The 12,946-nt window shown below is 47.3% G+C and overlaps 1 protein-coding gene and 1 long non-coding RNA gene across 4 annotated transcripts in view; one reads left to right on the forward strand and one right to left on the reverse strand.

Moving 5' to 3' along the window:
• The window catches only part of LOC104639728 (myosin heavy chain, skeletal muscle, adult), a 55,633-nt gene extending 44,981 nt beyond the window's left edge, over window positions 1–10,652 (forward strand). For both annotated transcript variants that reach the window (XM_075770502.1, XM_075770503.1), the window contains 23 exons: window positions 206–293; window positions 385–502; window positions 665–788; window positions 874–1,010; window positions 1,105–1,360; window positions 3,543–3,785; window positions 3,891–4,067; window positions 4,153–4,298; window positions 4,386–4,476; window positions 4,565–4,954; window positions 5,124–5,250; window positions 5,418–5,536; window positions 6,114–6,310; window positions 6,603–6,786; window positions 6,873–7,038; window positions 7,211–7,335; window positions 7,527–7,835; window positions 7,935–8,138; window positions 8,428–8,553; window positions 8,647–8,817; window positions 8,904–9,008; window positions 9,152–9,247; window positions 10,366–10,652. In XM_075770502.1, the coding sequence (XP_075626617.1) occupies window positions 206–293; window positions 385–502; window positions 665–788; window positions 874–1,010; window positions 1,105–1,360; window positions 3,543–3,785; window positions 3,891–4,067; window positions 4,153–4,298; window positions 4,386–4,476; window positions 4,565–4,954; window positions 5,124–5,250; window positions 5,418–5,536; window positions 6,114–6,310; window positions 6,603–6,786; window positions 6,873–7,038; window positions 7,211–7,335; window positions 7,527–7,835; window positions 7,935–8,138; window positions 8,428–8,553; window positions 8,647–8,817; window positions 8,904–9,008; window positions 9,152–9,247; window positions 10,366–10,518 (3,852 nt within the window). In that variant the 3' untranslated portion in view covers window positions 10,519–10,652. The remainder of the gene's footprint in view (window positions 1–205; window positions 294–384; window positions 503–664; window positions 789–873; window positions 1,011–1,104; window positions 1,361–3,542; window positions 3,786–3,890; window positions 4,068–4,152; window positions 4,299–4,385; window positions 4,477–4,564; window positions 4,955–5,123; window positions 5,251–5,417; window positions 5,537–6,113; window positions 6,311–6,602; window positions 6,787–6,872; window positions 7,039–7,210; window positions 7,336–7,526; window positions 7,836–7,934; window positions 8,139–8,427; window positions 8,554–8,646; window positions 8,818–8,903; window positions 9,009–9,151; window positions 9,248–10,365) is intronic.
• LOC142604371 (uncharacterized) overlaps window positions 1–12,946 on the reverse strand; it is a 39,245-nt gene that overhangs the window by 16,289 nt on the left and 10,010 nt on the right. The window contains exon 3 of one of the 2 annotated variants that reach the window (XR_012838226.1): window positions 12,252–12,359. The exons of the other annotated variant lie outside the window; for it this stretch is intronic. This is a non-coding gene — a long non-coding RNA (uncharacterized LOC142604371). The remainder of the gene's footprint in view (window positions 1–12,251; window positions 12,360–12,946) is intronic. 2 annotated transcript variants of the gene reach the window in all.

Below are 12,946 nucleotides of genomic sequence, written 5' to 3' on the forward strand. Positions count from 1 at the left end.
CACTGGATCAACAGCAACATAGAAGTATTTCAGTGTTTAAAAATAGTGTTCAATATATTCAAATCGAAGAAATATTTGGTGTCTGTGGCTTTACCTAAGTGTTCTGAAACCCAGCTAATTCTGAGAAGTCATAAAGTCATTACCATGGGCTTGATGCATCAAACACTGGACATAGGAAACTCATGTTCCTAACTGGTCACTCTAGGAGAACTTAAACAAGCTGATGACCAATCTGCGGAGCACTCACCCCCATTTTGTCCGTTGCATCATCCCAAATGAAACAAAAACACCTGGTAAGATGTTCAAGCAGAAGACCTTCCTTTGATACATCCATTCCCCTCCGCACTGGGAACTGTGGCATTCATTTATGCTCTGAATTGCTAGGTGCCATGGAGCATGAACTGGTACTTCACCAGCTGCGCTGTAACGGTGTGCTGGAAGGCATCAGAATTTGCAGGAAAGGTTTCCCCAGCAGAGTGCTCTATGCTGACTTCAAGCAGAGGTGAGAGCGCTGCACTTCTCAGCATCATTAAAAGGAATGTTGGTTCATTCAGACTGGACTCTGATGTGAAAAATAGCTATATATGAGCTGGTGAGGTTCAGTAGCTAGTGTGAGTTGGTGGGGAAAAAATAGCCTTATCTTCCTTTTTCTCTCATCCCACAGATACAAGGTGCTTAATGCCAGCGCTATCCCAGAGGGACAGTTCATTGATAGCAAGAAGGCTTCTGAGAAGCTCCTAGGGTCAATCGATGTGGACCACACCCAGTACAAATTTGGCCACACCAAGGTACAAATGCTGCTTGACTCACTCACTGCATGTCTGTGCTTTGCTCTACCTGACAGTGATGTGTGGCCATGTTGGCTTTCTCAAGGTGTTCTTCAAAGCTGGGCTGCTGGGACTCCTGGAGGAGATGAGGGATGAGAAGCTGGCACAGCTCATCACCCGCACACAGGCCAGGTGCAGGGGCTTCCTGATGAGAGTGGAGTACCAGAGAATGGTGGAGAGGAGGTAGACATTCCTCATCTTCAGTTAAATACTTGGGGGAAAGTGTTGGCGCTTGTCATACGGAAAATATTCAATGTACATTTTAATTATGCCTCAGGGAGTCCATCTTCTGCATCCAGTACAATATTCGTGCATTCATGAATGTCAAGCACTGGCCTTGGATGAAGCTGTTCTTCAAGATCAAGCCCTTGCTGAAGAGTGCAGAATCTGAGAAGGAGATGGCCAACATGAAACAAGAGTTTGAGAAAACCAAGGAAGAGCTTGCAAAGTCTGAGGCAAAGAGGAAGGAGCTGGAGGAGAAAATGGTGGCCCTGCTGCAGGAGAAGAATGACCTGCAGCTCCAAGTGCAGGCTGTGAGTTTATCGCTGTTAGTTTATCACTCAGAAAAGGAGTCTATACATTCAGACTGTTCTTTATGAAGCAGAAGGTCAAACTAGAGAAGACCAAAAGTCAGATATTTCATGAATTATCCATCATATGTATGTGAACTTGAGGAAACAAGTGTCTGGCAGTGGTGTGGTGAGCACTCCAACAGCCAGTGCAAAGAAGCAGGGAGCTCCAAGTGAGATTCAGTGCTCTTGCCTTCAGAGGAAGGAGGCAGATACAGCTAGGCAACATGAAATACTCACAGCAGAGTTCTGCCTGAACCCCCAACTCCCTCTTAACAGGTGACTCCTGTAGGGGGTATCTCCATCTCACCAGGACGTAGTACAATGAATTCATTTTGGAGTGTAAATGCAAGCCAGAGTAGAAAGTGGTACTTGTGAATTCAGGTGCAGGAAAAGCTATCCACCCTTCGCCTAATAACTACCCATTAATCATTCACAGAAATACAGCTTCAAATTTCTCCGTAGTCTAAGAATATATAGACACAGAATTCCTGTGCCCAAGAAAAAGTTGCACCATTCAGAGGAGGCTTCTTCTTCCTTCAGTTGTTAGCTACACAAAAGAGCTCTGTATGCTTTAGACTTAACTGGTATGAATCAAGGTCATAAACAAAATTTATACTGAAGCAGAAGTTTTCAGGTTTTTTGCACATTGTAGTTTTTTGCATCTCTAATATGGATTTTCTATGGTAGTTCCACTGCAAACAGCCCTACAACAAACCACATCCTGTGATGGTAAATTATTAATATTTAAGATTGGAAGGTCTGGCTAAGAAGTTATCTTTATTAAAAGAACATTCCTTTTCCACTAAAAGCCATCTTTCCAGAATGTACTTTTATTGGGGTCCCCAGTCTGGGGGGCACAATTAAAAGCAGGTCAGATAGAAGCTTTATTAACTACAAACACAGTTCAAGAACATTCAGACAACATTTTCCCCTCTGCTCCCCTGTTCTCTGACAATTAATTGCAAAGACCCAACCTATGTACAGTATCAGCAAAAAAGAAAACAGTGAGGAAAAACAATCATTTCAATGTTAACAAAGCTACGTATCCATCCTTGGGAGGGATGTTCTACGTAATTAGCTTGCTAACTGAAACAATTCTAAGGAATCAAACAGTAAATAACATGACAATATGGAGAGACTGGCTCTTGGTGGAGCTAATAGGAGCGGCACACCTGGTATTATCTTAGCTCAGAAGTTGGAAAGCATCATGGACCATTAGCTTTTAGTTGAAAGGAATACTCTTTTAGTAAAGATAACATCATAGCCAGACCTCTCAATCTTAAATATTAGTAATTTTACTACCACAGTCTTATGAACCTTGTAGAAACACAGCACTGCACCAAATAAAATATTGCTTTAAAATATACACAGAAGTATTTGATATTCAAATGTCACCTTACAAAGTCATCTTAAACTACTCATTAAATTACTTAAATTGCCAGCCAAAAATGGAACATTGTACTTAATTACCCAGTTATTTGAACATTCCCATAGAAAATGGGAACCCCATGTTACCTGTTTTCCCTAGTATATGGAGAAAAATACACATCCCATTGGACTTTCTTGTAAGACATTTGTCTTTCAAATTCATTTGGGACAAAACAAATTCATTACAGCGAAAACCCACCAAAGACTAAGATGGTGTGGTGATCAGCTGAAGCTAGCATATGCAACTCCAGACACAGTATGGAAGGATTACACACAGGTAGCTGATTTGCAAGATTAAGACCCCACTTGCACAAGCAACAGTCTTAATACACTTGGAGACAGAGTAATTTTTTTCTAATAAATTATTATTAAGACTATCAGAGCCATTACTCCCAACATAATAATGGGTTCAGAAGGATTCAGTTACAAAAGGAAAGATTTGAATATTGTGTTTTTGAACAGAAATGTCTCCAAGTCCTTTCACCTATAGGTAAATGAGAAATTTACACCTATCACGCCAGTGAGACATTTTTAAGAGAGAGAAAAAAGTTTAGGAATCAATATTGTTTCCAACCGAGAAGCTCTATAACAATCTCAGAAAAAAAAGGCAATATTAAAATTGCTTGAGGAGTGGCCAACTTCAGGCCACATTTTAATACATGCTTGCGTAGAAAAGTTCAAAAACAAACCAAGAAAATCTGTGTCTCCTCACCAGGAAGCAGATAGCTTGGCCGATGCAGAGGAAAGATGTGACCAGCTCATCAAAACCAAAATCCAGCTGGAAGCCAAAGTTAAAGAGGTGACTGAAAGGGCTGAGGATGAGGAGGAAATTAATGCTGAGCTGACAGCCAAGAAGAGAAAACTGGAGGATGAATGTTCAGAGCTGAAGAAAGACATTGATGACCTTGAGTTAACACTGGCCAAGGTGGAGAAGGAAAAACATGCCACCGAAAACAAGGTACAAGGCAGAACCTGTCACTCTCACTCCAGAAAAGAGCACTGTGATCTTACACGACTTCTGTATCTACTTCCCTTATTTACACGTGCTCCCTTCTTCTCAAAGGTGAAAAACCTCACAGAGGAGATGGCAGCCCTGGACGAGACCATTGTGAAGCTGACAAAAGAGAAGAAGGCTCTCCAAGAGGCCCATCAGCAGACACTGGATGACCTGCAGGCAGAAGAGGACAAAGTCAATACGCTGACCAAAGCTAAAACCAAGCTGGAGCAGCAAGTGGACGATGTAAGCACACAGGCATACAGCAAGAGGAGGACAGGTATGGAGTTAGACCTGGCTGGCAGAGCACTGATGGTCTTGCTCTTTTTAGCTGGAAGCATCCCTGGAGCAGGAGAAGAAACTGCGCATGGACCTTGAGAGAGCCAAGAGGAAACTCGAAGGAGACCTGAAGCTGGCCCACGACAGCATAATGGATTTGGAAAACGATAAGCAGCAGCTGGATGAGAAACTGAAGAAGTAAGTGTGGCTGTGGGGCACCCGAGTGCTGGGCTGGTGCACTTGTCTTTTCCCCTTGAGCTCTAACACGGTTTGCTTTGCCCAAAGGAAAGACTTTGAAATCAGCCAGATCCAGAGCAAAATCGAGGATGAGCAACTTCTGGGCATCCAGTTACAGAAGAAGATCAAGGAGCTGCAGGCAAGTCTCTGTCCCTTGTCCTCTTTCCCCCAGTCTCAGGTGAGGCAGGAGGAGGGCATGGGTGTGAAGGGTCCCTAATGTTCCCCAGGCTCGTATTGAGGAACTGGAGGAGGAAATTGAGGCTGAGCGAACGTCTCGGGCAAAAGCAGAGAAGCATCGGGCTGACCTCTCCAGGGAGCTAGAGGAGATCAGCGAGCGCCTGGAAGAAGCAGGAGGAGCTACCGCAGCTCAGATTGAGATGAACAAGAAGCGTGAGGCAGAATTTCAGAAGATGCGTCGCGACCTCGAAGAGGCCACGCTGCAGCACGAAGCCACGGCTGCCGCCCTGCGGAAGAAGCACGCGGACAGCACAGCTGAGCTTGGGGAGCAGATCGACAACCTGCAACGAGTGAAGCAGAAGCTGGAGAAGGAGAAGAGTGAGCTGAAGATGGAGATTGACGACTTGGCCAGTAACATGGAGTCTGTCTCCAAAGCCAAGGTACAGAGTTTCTGTCAGTTTACTGCCCTATGATGCATGACCTGATACATGATTTTGAACCTTATGGTTACATTTTGCTATCACACACAGTTGTCTTGTTTTTCATCATGAGAACAACATGCTAGAATTTAGAGATAGTCCTCTTTCCTTACATATATTTGTCATGTAGGCAAACTTGGAGAAAATGTGTCGCACTCTGGAAGACCAGCTAAGTGAGATTAAAACAAAAGAAGAGGAGGATCAGCGCATGATCAATGACCTCAATACTCAGAGAGCTCGTCTGCAGACAGAAGCAGGTAACGCACCTCCACACCCCTCAGGAATGGGAGAACCTCTAACCAATGATAACAAGAGTGATGTTTTACTCAAATTGGTCCATACTCTAAAAGCTGGTATACATTGCTTTAAAGATGCATTGGTTTGATATTGCTTTTTAATTTAGTCTATCTGTAAAATTTCTCAGGTGAATATTCACGCCAGGTGGAAGAAAAAGATGCTTTGATATCTCAGCTATCCAGAGGCAAACAGGCATTTACTCAACAGATTGAGGAACTAAAGAGACATTTAGAGGAAGAAATAAAGGTAAAAGTACTTCCTGTAGGGGGTTTGACTTTGGATTCAGATTCCATTTTCTTGCAGGATACTTCCTACTCTCACATTAAATCAGAATATGTTAGCCATGTCATTTTAATTTGAGAGATCTCAAACTAGATGGAAAATTTTTCCACCTTCCTCTCTAGCATGGGAAGAAAAGTTGAGGAGGGCATTGCCTCCAACCTAGATACTGAGACAGGGATGGACAACTTTAGGTCTTTATTCTGTTAATAAAGGCATATAAAAAAAGGTTGAGATACATCTAAAAAATTGCATTTCTTATTCTACTTTTCCATAATGGCAGTTTAAACTTTAGAACATATTTAAAAGGATTCAACATCTCCCAGCTTTATAGTTGTCATTTAGAGTTTACCCATCATCTCTCCTGAGGTAACATACTAGATTCTGATGAATGAAGCAATAAGAAGCTTCTCAGGCCATGGAATCAATGTACCATTTTTCCCTGAGCTGACATTAAATTCAAAGAGTTTTCAACAACTTTCCCTAAGTTAACATACTGTTGTCTCACAGAAAATTCATTGTCCCACTCCCATTGTCCCCGCAGGCCAAGAACGCCCTGGCCCACGCCTTGCAGTCTGCTCGCCATGACTGTGACTTGCTCCGGGAACAATATGAGGAGGAGCAGGAAGCCAAGGGGGAGCTGCAGCGTGCCCTGTCCAAGGCCAACAGCGAAGTGGCCCAGTGGAGAACCAAATATGAGACAGACGCTATTCAGCGCACAGAAGAGCTGGAGGAGGCCAAGTACGTGGTGATAGATTGTCAAGCCAGGGGGTACTGAAAATTCAAAGGTGACATTGGAAGACACACCTCAAGATCTCTTGAGGAATAAGTTATGTATTTCCTTTGGGGAAGGGTAAGAGAAAATGAGAATCTTTATCCTAAAGAAGTTTAGTGGTTTAGTAAAGGCAAAGGCTAAGAATACCACAAATGAAGCCCTTCACTCTGTGTGACTGCAGACTGCAAAATGATTAAAAATGCTCTTGTAGAAAGCACAAGCTGAGCTAAATGTGAGCTGTGTGTTTACATCTCCCAGGAAGAAGCTGGCACAGCGGCTGCAGGATGCAGAGGAGCACGTTGAAGCCGTCAATGCCAAATGTGCTTCCCTGGAAAAGACAAAGCAGAGGCTGCAGAATGAAGTGGAGGACCTGATGATTGACGTGGAGCGATCAAATGCTGCCTGCGCAGCTCTGGATAAGAAGCAGAAGAACTTTGACAAGGTCTTCTGGGCTCCAGCCTTGGGGTTCCTGGGCAGAGCATCCCCTCCTGATTGCCACGTCCATACTCACGGCCCATTTCTCTTCAGATCCTGGCAGAGTGGAAGCAGAAGTATGAGGAAACGCAGGCTGAGCTGGAAGCCTCCCAGAAGGAGTCTCGCTCTCTCAGCACGGAGCTGTTTAAGATGAAGAATGCCTACGAGGAGTCCTTGGACCACCTGGAAACGCTGAAGCGTGAGAACAAGAACTTGCAGCGTAAGTCCCTGGCCCTCTGCTCCTGGCAGGGCCTTCTCACTATCCACCACCACCCACCGCTCCACATGGGTCCGTGCCTGCAGGTCGGCAAAGATGCCCGTCACCTTGGTGCGACAGGGCCCTTCCCCTTCTGCTCTGTGCCTGACCAAGCGTTTGGTCTTTGTTCGCACAGAGGAGATTTCCGACCTGACGGAGCAGATTGCTGAGGGAGGAAAGGCGATCCATGAGCTGGAGAAAGTCAAGAAGCAGATTGAGCAGGAGAAATCTGAAATCCAGGCTGCTCTGGAGGAAGCTGAGGTACATGCCCATAATCACTGGCGTCAGCACTAAAAATATGAGCAATGGGGACATATGGCTAAAACCTACTTGGTCCCCCTCTGTTCTGGCTGGGAGCCAGCCAGCTGAGCTTTCCTGAAATAGTCTGTAATTTCCTAGAAAGCCAGCAGTAGCTTTATCGACGTTACAAATGTTTGTGCCCGCTTCTCTAGGCCTCCCTAGAACATGAAGAAGGGAAGATCCTGCGCCTCCAGCTTGAGCTCAACCAGGTGAAGTCTGAGATTGACAGGAAGATAGCAGAGAAAGATGAGGAGATCGACCAGATGAAGAGAAACCACCTCAGAATTGTGGAGTCCTTGCAGAGCAGCCTGGACGCTGAGATCAGGAGCAGGAATGAAGCCCTGCGGCTGAAGAAGAAGATGGAGGGAGACCTGAATGAAATGGAGATCCAGCTGAGCCATGCCAACCGCGTGGCCGCAGAGGCACAAAAGAACCTGAGAAACACACAGGCAGTGCTCAAGGTCTGTTCAGCAAAGCTACAGAAAGAGAGGTGACATCCCTGACGTTTTTGACACCAAGCGCACACTGCTGCCTTGTAATTTATTTTGTCCCTTTTACAGGACACGCAGATACACTTGGATGATGCTCTCAGGACCCAGGAGGACCTGAAGGAGCAGGTGGCCATGGTGGAGCGCAGAGCAAACCTGTTGCAGGCTGAAGTTGAGGAGCTACGGGCAGCCCTGGAGCAGACGGAGCGGTCGAGGAAAGTGGCTGAGCAGGAGCTTCTGGATGCCACCGAACGTGTGCAGCTCCTCCACACCCAGGTAAGGGTGTGGTGCTAAAAGCAGTTGTGTTGACACTTAACAAACACAGAGGGCTGTTATATACTGGAGGATAGGGCAGGACAGCGGTCTAGAATGGCCTCTCTACTGCTGTCCACAAGGAAAGGCCTACTCAGCGCCCATCACCTGATCCCACCACTCACATTTTGCAAACAAGCATTTTAAAAAGAATTCCAGATTTTGAATTGCAAGCTTGAAGAGGAAAGACTCGTCTCAGGCTGTAGGCATTGCAGGCCTGAGAATACAAGTCTTGCCATCTCTCTTTGCACAGAACACCAGCTTGATCAACACCAAGAAGAAGCTGGAAACAGACATTGCCCAAATTCAGGGTGAAATGGAGGATACGATCCAGGAAGCCCGCAATGCTGAAGAGAAGGCCAAGAAGGCCATCACTGATGTGAGTTGCGGGCTCCTTTCACTGCTTAAGATAACTGCTTTCTCCCCAAAATGTCTCCAGCCTCAAAATGGCTTTGACCCTTTCTCTTGTCAGGCGGCCATGATGGCGGAAGAGCTGAAGAAGGAGCAGGACACCAGCGCCCACCTGGAGAGGATGAAGAAGAACCTGGACCAGACGGTGAAGGACCTGCAGCACCGTCTGGATGAGGCTGAGCAGTTGGCGCTGAAAGGTGGCAGGAAGCAAATCCAGAAGCTGGAGGCCAGAGTGCGTAGGGCTGGTATTGGAGCACCTGCAAGCATGTCACGGAAGCAGCCACCATGGAAGCTCCAAAGATGGTCTTCTCATTGCAGGTGCGGGAGCTGGAAGGGGAGGTGGATGCTGAGCAGAAGCGCAGCGCTGAAGCCGTGAAAGGTGTGCGCAAGTACGAGAGGAGGGTGAAGGAGCTGACCTACCAGGTAAGGCAGGAGGCCTCCTTGGGCTGAGGGAGTTTTCTCACAGCGAGTCAAATTTTGCACACACCATCCCCAAGGGGAATTGTTAACCTGAGGTGGTGGGAAGCCAGTAGTTCACTCTCTTTCCTGTTTGCCAACTGCTTTAGTCTGAGGAAGACCGGAAGAATATTCTCAGGCTGCAGGATCTGGTGGACAAGCTGCAAATGAAGGTGAAATCCTACAAGAGGCAATCTGAAGAGGCTGTAAGTATCACTCTGAGTGCTTGGCAAGAAACACTTTCCAAGTGGGTAGCATGGTCATTGGGGAGATGACTATAAGAAACTTGGGAAGTGCCACTGGTCGGTAATTGAGGGCTTCAAGTTCTTTGAAGTGCTTATAAATTAGCCTAGCCTTTGAGAACGAAATCAATGAGCAAATAAGAAGGCTGATGAGGAGGGTTAAGTGCACATAACTGTTTTTTTGGCATTAGAGCAGCAAAGTAGTCCGTACAAAGGAATTCTTATTAATAATACTGGATAGTACAATACATTAGGAAGTTTTGAAAAGAAAATATTTTCAGAATTTGGACATTCGTGTAACTGTCCTTTCAAAAGATGCCTGTGACCCTTGCAATTCAGAGAAGCTCGGTAGTTACCTAGAAGCAAACGGCTTGCCAAAACTCCAGAATTCTGTGCCTAGGAACACAGAAAATGTCACACAAGGAATCCTTCTGATTCAGCATATTCTCATCTACTACAGGGAATTCCACACTTTGGATATGGCCAGGGAAAATTTAGCAGATAGAGAAGGTGTTGGAAGTACGCTCCCAAGCCACATTGTGCGCTGCATTTAGAATTGTGCAAGGAGCCTTTGCCTTTTTCTGGGCATGCTGCAATCAGGAATGAACTGAGGGAAGTCCTGCAGCCCCTGAATTTATGAATGTCTGAGTATGGCTTCCGTGCTGCTGCAAACAGTCCAGTACGGACAAGGGCTTCTGGACTCAGATAAGGGGATTTGTGAGAGGGACACTGAGGAGATCTCATGGACTCAGTGTCTCTTACAAACTCTTGGCCCCGTCTCAGGGTCTGCAGAGGAAGTTGAACATTTAATTCCAGAGATAACAAAATCTGATTCCCAGCTGCCCAGTTTCCTTCCTTCCGTCCCACATTCCAGAGCAGAATTATGTTCAAACCCTGTTGTGATCTGTCTGTAATGGATCATCTAAAAAGGGGAGGATGAGGAGGTCTGTGTGAGGCTTATGTGCAAGCAGCGGTGGGTGGGGGATGGAGGGGAAGAGCCGCAGCCCCAACAAGGCCGAGGCGCAGGAGGAGTGGAACCCCTGCCCTGGGCTCCTCACCACCAACTCCCTCTGCCCGCACAGGAGGAGCTGTCCAATGTCAACCTCTCCAAGTTCCGCAAGATCCAGCACGAGCTGGAGGAAGCCGAGGAGCGGGCTGACATTGCAGAGTCGCAGGTCAACAAGCTCCGAGCAAAAAGCCGGGAGTTTCATAGGAAGATAGAAGAGGAAGAGTGAGGATGTCATGAGGCAGCAAAGTGACCTGAGGGATGCACAAAATGTGAACCTCTTGGTCGCTTTCTTCTGTAATGAGTCTTTGTACCCATTTCAATGTCTAGAGAATAAAGACTGTAGATTCCTGTGCACACACACTATGAGCAGTGCCGCCTTTTTTTTTTTTCTCCTCATCAAGCCTGGGATATTGCATTGCTGCTCAGGTTTTCTTGCTTTTCCTGGCTGGGGGAAGGGAGAACTAATGCATACTCTGGATTGAGGACTTGCAAACTTGGAGGCTGACCATTCCAGTGGAGACTACGGATAGTCCAGCCTGTACTGCCCTCTGTCTCCAGCAGCCCCTTGCCCTGCTCCTACCCTCACATACTCTTAATGCTTCTCCCATGGTCCTTCCAGCACAGCTTACTTCCCACATGAGAGGCAAGAGAGGGTGATCCCTTTCCTTTTTTGCTTTCCCCGTTTCGGTGCACACTGCGTGGCACCAGCACATCTCAACACATCACCTCAAAGGTCAGCCTTGTCACCTCTCGCACAACAGGCTGCACGTGGCATTGCCTCAGGCAAAAGGGAAGAAGAGAACTGATGGGTGTACCCCTCCACTCCTTCCTCACACACTATACCTCGCTTTTGGCCTACCTACAGGCTAAACAGACAATCTATTCTGGGGAAGGAGGGAAGGGGTGAGGGAAGAAGGGAAGGGGGAAGTTGTCAAACACTTTTTCCTTCATTCAGATCCCGATCTGAACAGCAGAGGCACAGTGGGCACGTACAACCACGAAGTCTCACGTGCTCTATCAGCCATCTCAGCTGGATTGTTCCGGTGCATTATGCCTTGCCTCTAGTTTGGGTGAAAGACACACGGGCAGTGCCAAGGTACGTTAAAGAGAAGCCCACAGATGTCTGCCTAAGCTGATGCTTTCACAGAACCAACAACTCTCGGCTTCCAAGTAACTTCTGTCCCTTATTTTCAGGGAGACCACACAGCCTTGGAGGATTTTCTCAGAAACCTCAAAGACTGCGGGGCTGTGTATACAGTGAATCAAACACAGGTTAGCGGTTACTGAGGGCTCTGAAGCTAATTTGGAAATCCTTTCAGCAATATCAAACTTACACAATTGCACCCACTGTTGCAGCTGTGCCTGTCTGAGGCATTCACTGCTGGTGACTCCAGCTGACTCCAGGCTGCAGGAGCCCTTGATGCCGACCAGTGCGGAGGAAATGAGAAACACATTAGCAGCAACTGAGGAGTGAGGTGCAGCTGGCTCTAAAAGGAAAGAAGAAGCAGACTCAGGAGCAGAGGCCAGGGTACGTGTTGCTGTGGTAAGCTTGCGACAGTCCACAGCTTTCCACCTCTGTCTACTGTACAAGTGCTAGTATGCAAAAGCAGAGGTGGGTCCTCCATGGAGCGTTGAGCCTAGCAGGGCCGCAAGGATGGCAGTGGGGCTGGTGGTGTGGGCAGAAGGGATGCAGGCTGTGCAGAAAATGAATGTGCCCAAGCCTGAGGCAGGTACCCCCGCCCACCTTGATTTGGTTAGAATGTTTTCAAGGGAGAGCTTGCCAGTGGAGCTCCTTGGGGTGATGGGAAGTGGTAAGGACTGACCCGGTCTGCTTGGTTGAAGCTTGCAGAAGTCAATGCCAGAGGCTTTGTCTCCAAATTGATGCTCACACTGCTGGGAAGTTACAACCAACAGCTCCATGGCTGTATGCCTGTGACAGCAATATCCTAAAGGCCTTACCTGGCTCCCAAGTGCAGTCTCAGCAGCACACCAGATCTCACAAGGAAGTCCAGCCTGCTTCCAGTGTCGCTAGCGAGCATTGGCGAGCAGAACCTCTGTCAGTGCTGTCTGAAGAGAGCAATGGGAGGTGGATCTTTAGGAGCAGACCTCAGTTTTCAATCACAAAGGCCTTAAGAAAGCCACCCAACACCTTGCAGAGATGCCAGACTAGTCCTCCGACACTGCACCACTTTTCCCCATGGCTCCCGAGCAGACTCCCAACCTTGCTCATCCCACCTCATCCCCTGCAGTCTTTCTCCTTGCCTGACAGCATGAACTGGTCTGCTGCCACAGCCAGGGTCTCTTGTGGTGAGCCTTGCCTGCCTAAGCCCACCGAGAATCTCTAGCCACACCTGCAGGTGTCTCCAAAGCTTCAGGTGGGGCTGGGTAGAGTCTAGATGACACACAACATCTCGTGAGTATCCCTGTTAGCTGTAATGGCTTGTGCAAGCATAAGCTTCTGAGACTCTCTGAAATCCTGCTGTACAGACCCTGCACCATCCTTTGCCTCACATTACTGCCACCCTGGAAGCTTGAGGATGTGTCATCAGAATGAAGGAGTGCAGCCAGCAAAGCCAGGCATAGGGAAGGGAGAAGGCGGTGGCATGAAGAGGAGTGAGCAGGCTGATGGCTCCTGGCCACCCTGGTAAGTGTGA

Source organism: Balearica regulorum, chromosome 18 (assembly GCF_011004875.1).
Source record: "Balearica regulorum gibbericeps isolate bBalReg1 chromosome 18, bBalReg1.pri, whole genome shotgun sequence".
Taxonomy (NCBI): domain Eukaryota; kingdom Metazoa; phylum Chordata; class Aves; order Gruiformes; family Gruidae; genus Balearica; species Balearica regulorum.